General features: G+C 30.7%; 1 protein-coding gene across 1 annotated transcript; it reads right to left on the bottom strand.

Moving 5' to 3' along the window:
• Positions 1 to 8262: 8262 nt before the first annotated feature.
• On the bottom strand, positions 8263 to 11301 carry LOC106788690 (zinc transporter ZIP3). Its single transcript, XM_014752176.1, has 4 exons — positions 10731 to 11301; positions 9547 to 9892; positions 9144 to 9311; positions 8263 to 9024 (listed from the first exon to the last, which is right to left on the bottom strand). The coding sequence occupies exons 1-4, from the start codon at positions 11087 to 11089 to the stop codon at positions 8815 to 8817; spliced, it is 1083 nt and encodes a 360-aa protein (XP_014607662.1). The 5' UTR covers positions 11090 to 11301; the 3' UTR covers positions 8263 to 8814.
• Positions 11302 to 12901: the final 1600 nt, after the last annotated feature.

Here is a 12901-nt window from a genome sequence, read left to right as displayed (position 1 = left end):
AAATGAAACATACGCGAGAGTTATAAGCAGCACATTAATTTTACAAATGTAATCCTTTCGGCAAAATAAAATGAACACGTCTCGAATGAAATGTTTAAAAAATCAATTTGAAAAATATAAATGATTTTACTTTAATACCGAGGGATGGAAGCAACGATTCCGTCCTTCAAACTTCCGATACTCGTCGTTTATCGTTAACACACACCTTATGCGTACAATCGGTTACCTTTCATAATTGGTTTTTATTTATGTCAAGACTACCTACCTGTCTGATAAACAAGTTTCTATATATAATCACGAAATAAGTTCTCTGTAATTTTATTTTTTTTCTCGGGTCTTTTGTTTTTTTCTTCCACTTAAAAAAAAAAAAAGAAAAAAACAAAAACAAGAGCAGAAATAACGAATGATTAATAAGATGAAAGAAACCTTAGACGAGTATGCGTTGATTATTATGTCGCTAAAGTAGTATCCTACCTAAGTAATAGACACAAAGTTAAATACGAGAAAGACAAACGTTTGCGATATCATTATATACTTTGCAAAATATAATAACGTTGACAAGTTTTCTCTTAGAATTATTTTCATCATCGTGAATATGCGTTAACGTATTTATTTCTTTTATCAACGTTAAAGATTTTGAATCGTTGTTAACGTTGGTAAGACGAGAATTACGAAGAGGGATGATAACCATGGGCCCTAGATATTAATACGTACCATCGTGTTCGTACTCTTTGTCGAGCAACGACGTGTAAGATCGACTCTAGCAGAGCTATACCCTCGACCACACCGGTGATACTTTGTCCCCGTTGCAAGGTGAAATGCTAACTAAAGGGGATGTTTTAATGGCAGAAGATAATAATAATATACCTCAGTTACAATGGCTATTCCTAGGTACCCATCAAGAACCCTCGTAAAATCCAGGTAAATCTCAAACGAACCTATCTACCATAGCTATCATGTAAATAACGTTACATGGATTAATTACGAATCATTTTCATTCTTTGTATTTTTTCTATATAAACATATTCAATTATACGTACGTGTATACTTATTTTTTTGATTAGATAATAAATACTTCTCTCACATCTCTCGCATCTCGTTTCATATTGAAATGAAGAAATCGCTCGATGACCTATCAAATTCGAAAAAAAAAGGATATCTAGGGAAACAATTTGCTTTAGATCGATTGGTGATTTTTAATACGCATGAACGATCGCATTTAACAAACAAATAATAATAATATATATATATATACATATTTAAATACATTTTTCAATTCATTCGTATATTTCAAACGAAATGTTCTAACGAAAAATTGTCTGCACCACATTTTTTCCTTTTCTTTTTTTCCTCCGAATAACCGAATTCAATGGAAACGAAACAGAATGAAAAAAAGAAAAATGTACAAAAAAAAAAGGATACAATATGATTAAAAGTTGATTTTATATATCAACAACTAACGACAATCAATTTGTTCGTTCCATTTCAAGTGATTATAAAATACTAAATTGAACTAGACGAGATGTGGTTATTTTTTTGTTGTCCTCTCTGACATGCACTCGAAAACTCGTAAACGTTTAGTGGTCGCAATTGAATCTGTATTTGTCGTATTTTGTTTACGGTGGGCTTAATAACATGTGCAGTAAAAACTGTGACAGGAAAAATAAGTAAAAGACACCCCTCGACGTCATTGGATTCCTGTTCTGAAAACGAATAGTCTCACCGTGCACATTTATGCATCGAATTGCACAAACTTGGTTTATTTTTATTAATAAAGGAATAACATAATATGAAAAGAAAAAAAAAAACATAAAAAGAAATAATAAGATTAATTCAATGAAGTTAAATAGTTAATAGTCCTAGTGTCAGGGTTCACTTTCTGATGCATTTTTTTTTTTATTTCTGGCATGCACACTCAAACAAGCCACACAACAGACACGATACCAAATCGAACAAAAAATGAAAGAATAGCCTTAACAATAAAAGTATCGGCTCGGAAGAAAGCGATATCTTAAACAAACAAATAGACGGACACCTACGATGTGACTATTTCTCTCTCTAGCTCCTACAATATTTAGAATAAAAACTAGAGCCTTTTGGTAGCTACTGACCTGTACTGAATAGTATAAGTAAAAAAGAAATATATATCTCTGTCTCAAAACCCCTAGAAATACACAATATAGCAAATTAATTCAAATGTCCCGACATTGTTATACCTTACCATTTCGTAACCTAGATCATTTTCGCATTTCCGAGCATTGTGTGACGTAATGCATAACATTGAACGAACGTCAACGGATCGAAAGATATATCATATGAATAGAATATTTTAAGCTTTTTGTAAATAGAGAGAAGAAATGCAATAAATTTACCTGTCTAAAAAGGATAAACACGTATATGCTACGTACGATTTTAACGAATCCAAAAGATAACCACATTGATATACATTAAAGTAAATCCAATGTAAAATAATAATGATACAAGATAAAAGTAAAAAGATCCTAAGGATGTTTAATTCAATGACATAGACATTTCGGTCGGTTTATTTTCTTTATCGTGCTACGTTGTGGTTAATAAATGAAACTCTTATTGTGAATTGGATTGTTTCGCGAAAGTGTGTTGCGATTGACTAAGTCTTTCTGTGTGCACGACGTTTACCCCGATTAAATAACGAGTTAAGAGAAACCGTAGGATTTTCCAGATACTAATCCGTACGGCTTTCGGAAGCAATAGCTTCTTCCCTAATCCGTTGTCTACACCATTCTCCTTTCCAAGATGATAGCGTATTTACTAACTATTTGTCTACCATATATATATATATATATATAACATAATAATACCCTACTCCAGATAATGGATCGTAAAAGAAATGCAGTATAGATAACGTTAAAAATAAACGATTATAATACTTTTACTAACAATAAGTAAGGGGATAAAATATCGAAAGATAAAATACAAAATTATAATCATCGAAAGTTTAAAATATAAAATAATAAGGAAACTTGTAAATTAGCACAATCACAGGATCGAATTATCTTTCGATTTGTTAAAGTTTATCTAACGTATTATGGATAAATTTCTTTAAAGTTACGGCATAATCTATGACAATAAATGTACCTCTTTACCAAGACTATCATTTTGTATATCGATTCTTTTGAGAAAAAGCGATTTCTTATAATCTTATACCGATATGGAATAGGAGCAAAGTAAATCCAGATAAAGTGTGGCATAGTTATTTTAAGAGGCAGCCTATAACTTTAAGAGAAGTTCGATAGTCGTCCGACGTGTATGTATTGCTGACGTCATAAGCATAAAATTGTGGCACGTAACTTACGCTGTAACGAAAGTGCATTCACTAATTATCCGGCAGATGATCAATTTTCAGTTCGCCGAACTTCAAAGGATTTTTATTATGAATTTTAATTAATTTTCACAGATGGCAAGATTCGGTTTTCAAAATGATGCTCGATGCCCTATCCCTAAACCGCATTTAAGATGCATACATTGCCAGAGCTACTTTCTTAGAATCTTTTTTATTACTTATATTTGATATTCGGTTTTTTACAAGCCAACAAAATTAAGGATACATATTTCATTGGGCAATATGATATATTAAATAATAAATTATCATCGTCGAATAGAAAAAAGAAAGCAATTAACTGTTTGCAGTCGTAATAACTTTTACGACAGATAAATCCATCGAGAGATCGTAAATTCAATTAATTATTGACATATAAAAGCCATGCAATTAATTTCACTTAAATGAATCTTCATATTTTAACATTTAAAATATCGCTAACGAGATTTCTCATTTTTATCTCTCTTCTCTATAACATTTGTGCTTGTACCTAACGAGAAAATTGCTGGTCTTAGAGTAAGCCTATGGAAATTAACCCTTTGAGTGCTATGGAGCATATATGCATTTGTAATATAAAGTATTCTATCCATATTTCAGCTAAGAGTATTCACCACTCAAAGAATTAAAACATACGATTGTTTAAATATATTAATTAAAGACAATTATATTATTACATTTTATTATTTCATTTAATACGATATTTTTAGTTAACAGTATATTCGATAAGATAACTCTTGATTTTCTGATACAAGTACCACAATGATAACCTGATTCTTACCTTTGACCTATTTTTCTATGATCTAGAACATACTAATGTAAGCATTCTTCTCTTCGATCTCTCTCTCTCTCATTCCGCCATAATAAGTGGATCTATGAAGTTCGCTAATTTAATTATTCTTCTCTATCGGAAGTACTTATTAAACTTGCTATCTACCATTGCAAAACTGGCTGCCAGTTGATTCGCTAATCATTCATTTCAACAGATTGAAGATGCGTCATAGAAACCGAAATGTTTTCTTAAAATTATCACGATATACGAGTAAGACGATAAAAGTGTTTTGACAGGAATGTCTTTGATTTTTCATCGCAAATACTTCAATTACTGATCAAACATCCGAACAAAGTGTTATTATTACGTTTTGACCTACTTCAAACATGTATCGAGCTTTATATCAAGAAACAAAGTGGTACAGTTAATCGATGCCTCTTACTATTCGGAAGGAAACTCAATATAGTAAGTTTGTATTACAAATACTTTGCGTACATGTTTATAAATTGCACTTATTTTTTCTTTTTTTTTTTTGTTACAATACTCTAAACGTTAAGATACATTTTAAACATCGTCTTTAAATAAGAGAACGATCGTCGTATACTTGTGCTAACGTGAATGAGCTTTTGTATCATACAGTTTCTCGCTTGTAGTTATCATTCAAATAGGTTCAGTATAAATGATCGCTTCAATGATTTTCAAAAGTATCCAAGGGACTAAGAGATTGAAAAAGAGTAAGATACAAAAGCGTATTCTTACAATACAATTCATACATATGCATGTGTATGCTATATACTTATATATAACTTATATATGTTGTACATGGAAATATATACTGCAACCTCACACAAACAAAACACTAATATAAGAACAGAATACTTGCATCCTTAAAAAAACGCACGAACAAAGTCCTTTATTTTTATCGGAAAAACAATCTACATTTGCATTATCATATAATTTAAAATAACAAAATTCTGCTGAATTTGCATAAGGGGACTTTGGATCTTATTAAAACTACACTGCTTGACCCCATATTATTAATTGCGAGACGACAAGAAGTTGGTAAAGAGAGGTCTATGAAAGGAAAGCGAAGAAGTAAGAATAAGTAGAAAGAAAAAGTAAAAGGGAAAGAGAAAGACCTGTTTGTCTAACAAAAAGTAACTCACTTATGCACGTTCTTTTTGAAAATGCTACAACAGATTCCTAAACAAATTCATTTTGAAATATACAATTTTTTAACTTGACGAAATTCCGATTGAAATTTGCCAAGACTTGTGCACGCATAATTTTAATTAAAAAAAAGAAAGATTCAACCATCTTTCCAAATATTATATTATTACAATACGAACATTCTAGTAAAAGGTATATTGGAAAATAATCAAATATTCAAGATAAAACGTTCATAAATGTTCATAAAAATAATCCAAGAAGTATTATGATTAGTTTGGATCCGTTTTAAAAGATGAGATAATTTAAAGAAATAGCTTTTTGGTGGGAAAAAAAAAGTCACTTACCATAAGATCGCTCATTATTTTAACTTCATATTAAAGATTCCTGAAGACCGATTATCAAATTCCTTTGGACTCCTACTATCCCCCCAACCCTATACCATTTCCGTTAACGGAATATTCTCTTTCTCTATCCGTTTCTCTTCCCCCTTTTCATTTACCCATTCGATTACTTTCTCTCTCACACTATTTCTCTCGATGCCGAGCTAGCTAGCTTTTCCTATCACCATCGGCTTAACCTCGGTCTTCTTCACCCTTCCTTCATTCTTCCTTTCGTTCCGTGTCGCGATATTAGAATCTACCCCGAAGCCGTCTCTAGAAATCCGATCGAACTTCTTCATTGGTATTCCTAATGTCAAGGAAAGACGTGGTAACGTCGTTTAAAAGCGCAGACCGGTTCAATTAAAATCGCAGTCGTTCAAAGTAAATCTAATCGACGGTCACCATTTTTCATCTTATCAAAAGCAAGAAAAAAAAAAAAGAAAAAAAACGTTAAGAAATATAACAAGTTTACTTATTGACAACCGATTAAAACAGATGGAACAGAACAGAACACTTCATCGCGTTTAATATAACGTTAGAAAAAGTCAATTGTAAAAAGTTTGTGTTATCGCGATCATATCTTACGGTCCACCAACGACACTATAAGAAAATAAATGATAGTCTTTCTTCTTGACCATATACCAAGTTGTCAGCTTTCATCCTAACGATTTGAAATAGATGATCGCTTAAGGCACCTAAAACTATGAATCAATCGAATTACTTTAACATCGATTCAACCTTCTAAATATACGAGAATATAATTCGATTATTTAAATATAAAAATTGATGATAATATAACGAAGGACCTTCTTTCAACGTCGCATATGAGAAAAAAGTTTGCAGAAACTATTCGTTGGAAAATAAAAAAAAAAGATATAATCGACAAAATTTACGAAGAAATAAAATAAAGTTGAACGATTCACGCTATTGCTTTATAAAACTATCCAATATATTTTTTTCTCTAACCTTTTCAAATATTCTTTGATCAACCTTCAAATAACCAATTCAAAATGATCCAGGTAAAAAGTACGCAATGTATAACGAGGAATGACTAATTTCATTCGAGATTTCTCGAGTGAACAAAAAAAATTGTACTATTTCTTTTTACGAAATATTAAAGCAACTTTTACGCTCTGATTATTCATAAAGGATTTACGTGAAAAGTAATACGCAAAAAATTGTCTAAAATAATCATTTAAACATAAAACAAGAATCCTTAATTACACCAGACAATTATTCTGTTTAATTTCTTTATTATAATTATTCGTAATAGGAGAGTCAAATATTTAAAAGTTTCATGATAAAAACGATTAAAATAAGAAATGATTATAACGGGAACTTTTGATAGATGATATAAATTATATGATAAATATATTACAATTCTTTCAGACGACAAAAGTAAACTATAAACAAAAATCAAGTTGGTTGTAAAACGTGATTATTTTTTTTTTCTTCAATATCATTTAGAGTAAAGCTCGATATTATTTTTGTATAATTAATATTTACACGCATACAAACATCTATTCCATAAACCAAATGATAATACAGGAATGAAATTATTCGCCACAGTTAGCAACGTGTTAACTACCATGAAATTAAAGCTTCTCACGTGTAATCACATAATTTCCGTTTGCTGAAATGGCATGACGATTATGCGAAAATGATCACACATATGCAGTATGGATTAGATTTCGATATGGATGTAACAATATACAGATACGAATGCTATTTCATGTATACTATTTGTCATACTAATTTGAGAATAATAATAAGTTAGAACATTTTGAAGATATAAACGGAAGAAGTATTATATTACTTTAAATGGAAAATTGCTAAGAAAATTCTAATCCTCTATTATTTCCTTGAAAATATTTCTATCGATCTGTCCCTTTAAAAGGATGGACCATCATCTTCGACAAAGCAACACAAAGAGTAATATTATCGGAAAGTATAAAACTTAAGATTACTTTCTTTTGTATTCTATTCGAAACGAAATAGCTTTTCAACGAAAATATTCTTATCGATGTAACTTATTTCAAGTATCATTACTTATATATATCATTATATATCAGAATAAAAAAAAAGAATTTGTAAAAGACCATTGTTAAAAATTAACATTAACATACTCGTGAGATCGCGAGTAATCTCTTTACAAAATATTTTAATTTAATCTTAAACACACACACAAGTCTTATATATAATATATAATTCATAAGCAAAACTATCATCATCTCATCTGATTTTAATATCTAATCGAGCAATTTATCTGTGTAAACAAAATATCGTATCGAAAAATAAAATCCTACTTAATCGAATATCCGTTGCAAAAAAAAAAAAAAAAGGATTGTAATCGCATCAGAGTGTTAAATCTCGCTCAAGAATATTATTGTCAAAACACGGCTATACATTTTAAGAAAGGCAACTGTTCCCTAATGGATTAAATTCGGTGGTGTAATTATTACTACCTCCTCATTGAAGAAACAGAACACTCGTGAAAGGGGCCAACTTAGCCTACTTTTTTCCATTTGGAAAATTACTTACTTCAAACAATATATATATATATATATATATATATATATTGTATATATGTACAACATACATATCTTAAAAGGTATAAAGTAACTAACGCTTCTTCTGTAATAGAATTCATTGTAGGTGCGAAGAAAAAATTGAAATACACACGAAGGAGGAGGGCATTGTACACATAACGTAAAACAAAAATGTCTTATTAATGCGAATACAATTTTAGAAACACATACCGACGACTTGGTTAAAGCTTTACTGGATATTTTTCTTCATCACTTTTTTTTTTTTTCTTGAATTTTTCAAATAAATAAAAGTGAACCGACAGTTATTATATACATTTGCTTTACGTTTTACATACAAACGAAAGAAGAATAATTATTCTAAAACAACGATAGATAATCAACGCGTTACTTTCGTATCAAACAAATGTAACAAATGTGATGACGCGCGTTCGTGCGTGTGTGCGTGCTTTATATGTATTGCGTGTAATGTAAAAAAAAAGTATTAAATATAGGAATGTTTAAAATATCACCAAGCTTCGTTAATAAAACCTATACCTCTATACTCGTTAAATCTTTATAGACGGGAAATTAATTTAATATATGTTTCATTCAAGTACTGATATAAGTATTTAAAAGAAAGATAAGTAAGAATCCGGTCGTAGTTGAAAAAAATTGAAAAATACCGGCTGAACGACGCGAACTTTTATGCCACCTCGCTCTTTCTCGTGGCAATACTTCACTGACGGTAACGTAAAGTAACGTTCCTCCTGCTAATCCTTGCAAAATTGGTAGCAATATTCGCGACCATGATGCATTTTCCTGCGTACAAAAATTTGTTTCCATTTAAAATTTAATAATAATAAAATATTCTAATTGTGTGATTCATTCAATTTCATTAAAAATGCACGGAAATGTTTTTTTTTCTAATCATCGCTTACCTGTGACGTGAACATACCAATTCCTATTCCTATGACCGAACTAATGGCGAATACAAAACTCGCTAAAGCAAGTTTACACTTGGAACTACCAACACCCATTAATTCCAAACCCATACAAAATCCAACTATGAACTTATGGGATGCCACTGCCACTACGAAAAGCAGAACCTGTAATTAATTCAAAATCAAATAATATTTATTTTCAAATAAGTTGTTTCAAATATAAGAGTTTTAACAAAATACGATAAAAATATAATATGTAAGTCTATGTCAATATAATTTATTGTCATCAACGATTCCAACATAAAATGAGTTCTAAAAACAGGAATCTATTCGAATCCCATTAGGAAGATCCATGACAGGCTACCGAAGAACGACACATACAATTAATAATCATACGAACCTCGGCTGGCTTTTTTTGCAATCCAATAGCCAATCCCTCTAAAACCGAATGAATGGTGAGAGCCAGTAAAAGACCTACGGGACCCACGTTGGCATCCGAGCAAGGTTCAGAATGAGTACCATGACATAAAAATGTCAACTCCTCGTGACAAGATGAAGCCGCAGGTGCATTTGGTACGTATTGCATCGATCCGTAATAACTTGATCTCCAATTTGGGAATTCATTGTTCCCGCGTAAATTCGATTGATACGCCGTTGTCGCTTTAATGTCGTTCGAACTAACGCCTCTCACGTTTTGGTTACCCACATTGTAACCAATCTGATGGAAATGTGGGCGCTGATTTTCCCTATAATAAAGATTGCATTTGGATAATTTCCTATCGATCTATCATCATAGAGGATTGAAAATAAACCTACTGGTTTCATCGCAGTCCTATCAATTACTTCGCGCGAAAGCTTTTTTCAAATAATAAGATTTAAGAGAAATGGTATTACCGATGTAAAAAAACAAAAAGGTTCAAATAAAAAATTGCAAATGTTTTTCCATTCGAAGATAGAATAAGTTAAATCTTTTAAGTTAACTTGTATTCTCGTCGATACTATTTTAGTTTCGTTTCGTTTCGTTTCGTTTCATTTCGTTTCGTTTGGCAAACATGATAGCTTTTTTAAAACGCCACAAAGGCCGATCAACCGAGCGCATGCGCATCTTAAGACACCCGATAATGCGTTTATCTTCTAAACGAATTTTCCAAACAATTTGATGCTTCAAAGTCGACCAAATATAGCGACCAAGAGAATCGATTACGCTAAAGATAAAAGATACCGCACACACAGCTCGAGACACGAATGTATTTTTCTCAACATAACTTCTATTTTTATCGTTAAATGTGCTAAACCCGAGCTATCGATCTTCGGTTCGTTTGTATATCAATTTATTACTACAAACCATTCGTGGTTTGAAAAGATAAGATGGATAAGAATAAAACACATAATATGGAACGAGAAGACATATAAGGTCTTAGGTCGTAAGCCTGTAACAAAGGAAAACTTGCCCTATCTTTCTATGGACGTATTAAAATTTATGGTGCATAAATGTATCTTACTTAAAAAAAGCAAGTTAAATTTAATGTCTCATGAAGAAAACAAAGAATATACAATTTGGCATGTTTATCCAACTATACCTACCGATGATCTTGAAAATGTCTGCCTCCGTGGGCATGATTATGCGAGTTTGAAGAGTGATCGATATTGCCACCCCAAAAATAATGAACACACTCGTCAACGAAATAGAGTAAAAGAAATCCACAAGAGATAGCAAGTTCTCCGTATTTCGGTAGAGATTCTCTTACTTCTGGCAACATGTGAAGTATCGAGGTTGCTAATAAGACTCCACCGCCGAAACATAATACACAAGAAAGAAATAACTTCTCTTGGAAATCTCTTATACGCGAAACGAAACAGGCTGGTGCAATACTAACGATAAAACTACCGATTCCTATCGTGAATATTGACGCGATTTTAACTTGTGTCGCGGTCACGTACATTTTTCTTCTATTTTTCTTTCTTTTCTTTTCTTTTTCTAAAGTATACCTTTAAACTTCTCTTATAGACTATACGATATAATAAAAAAGACTCTTATATTCGTCTTCTTACTTGCCGTTAATCTACCGGACACGATAAGATCGATACTCGAAAGATATCAGAAAGTAAGACGAAGCGACTGATCTTCTATGTTGAACAACGTTCACATATATGTTTACTTTGATCAATATATACCGATCTAATTATAAGAAAATTTTATTTGTAAATTTCGTATTTTCAAAACGATTAAAAAATATTTTTCCACATACACACAATCGATGAAAAACTTATTTTTTATTTATATAAATTTTTAAAAAACAAATGATTCTGCGTTTTCCCTTCATAGAAAATTATCATAATCTCTCAATACCCATGTGCATCTGGAAATTCTCCAATTATAGACTTTCCCGATAAAAGATCTATGTATATGTATTTAGCAGATCTTACGTTAGTTCTCATTCCTTCTAATATTAGCGCTATAATTCGTTTCTATAAAGTTATCGGTAAAATAGAACGCGATAGAAATATGAAGAAAAATGTTGAATTATCGACAAGACTTTTTCTAAAAGAATTACGTGAAAATAGATATACGAAAAAACAACTGGACAATTCATATGTACGTATCTTCTTTGATATACTATAAAAAATAATAAATATTTCGTTTAGATTAAATTATCATCGGATAATAAAACTGCACCATATCATCAAAGGCATAGACTGATAAAAATGAAATCAACTTGTTAAAAACTGTTCTTTACATCTATACAAAAATTATCATATTTTTACGAATTACTGTATATGATAATTTAATATTAATGTATATTCAAAGAATACAACAATACATAAAATCTTACAAGTATACATTTCATGTAATCGTTTAAACAAATGTAATTTTGATGTAACGATTCTGTGCTCTGGTGACTGCGGAAGTTACGTTTACTCTACTATAACATTTTGTAAGACACGTATAATTTTACTAATGAAACCTACGATTTTAAAATATTCTAATATCAAATAAAATTTGGATATACATATACCACCTATCAGTGATCAAAAATGATTAGAAATATAAAAAAAATTTTCCAATATTTAAAGATAATTAATTTGAATTTTATGACTCAAACTTCCTGAAAAATATATATGTATATATATGTATATATATGCATGCATAAATATACATAAGAAACATACAACCACATGTGTATTTTTCATATTACACCTAACTCTAGGTATACTATACTAAGTAGTATTCTAAGTGATAAATAATGCATTAATTAAAAACAATCGCGAAACGATGTACAATGCACACACCTAATACGCACACACAGGTGCAATGTACACCGTGCAATCAYTAGCRCAATRACAGCCGCCAATAGGGGAAAAACTTAAAACTAAACCTATACTAACCGTTTCTCACCTATACGAGTAGCACCTGGGCACACGCATAGATGAGAACGCAGAAAGTATAGGGGGGAAAAACGGGAGATTAATATATTAGTAGCTGAAAATCCTGATCTAAAAAATATAATTAAAAACACATAAAACGCTTTGCTCTTTAGTAATTTCTACTGAGTACTTCATTTGTTATATATGTATAATAAATACAAAGTAGAGTAAAGATAAAAGATAAAAATGGTCGAGTAAAAAAGTAAGACCATAAGATGTATGAAAAAGATTTATGCTTTTGTTTGATATTATTTAATTTTTTAAATGCAAAGTGTTAATAATAGGTTCATCGATTAGATCAAATATCTGTTGAGGCATTCGAGTAAATG

This window comes from Polistes canadensis, unplaced genomic scaffold, assembly GCF_001313835.1.
Source record: "Polistes canadensis isolate GaletaPanama2010 unplaced genomic scaffold, ASM131383v1 scaffold_148, whole genome shotgun sequence".
In the NCBI taxonomy this organism is placed as follows: domain Eukaryota; kingdom Metazoa; phylum Arthropoda; class Insecta; order Hymenoptera; family Vespidae; genus Polistes; species Polistes canadensis.
The sequence above is the reverse complement of the archived record's forward strand: the minus strand, read 5'-3'. Positions and strand labels throughout refer to the sequence as shown.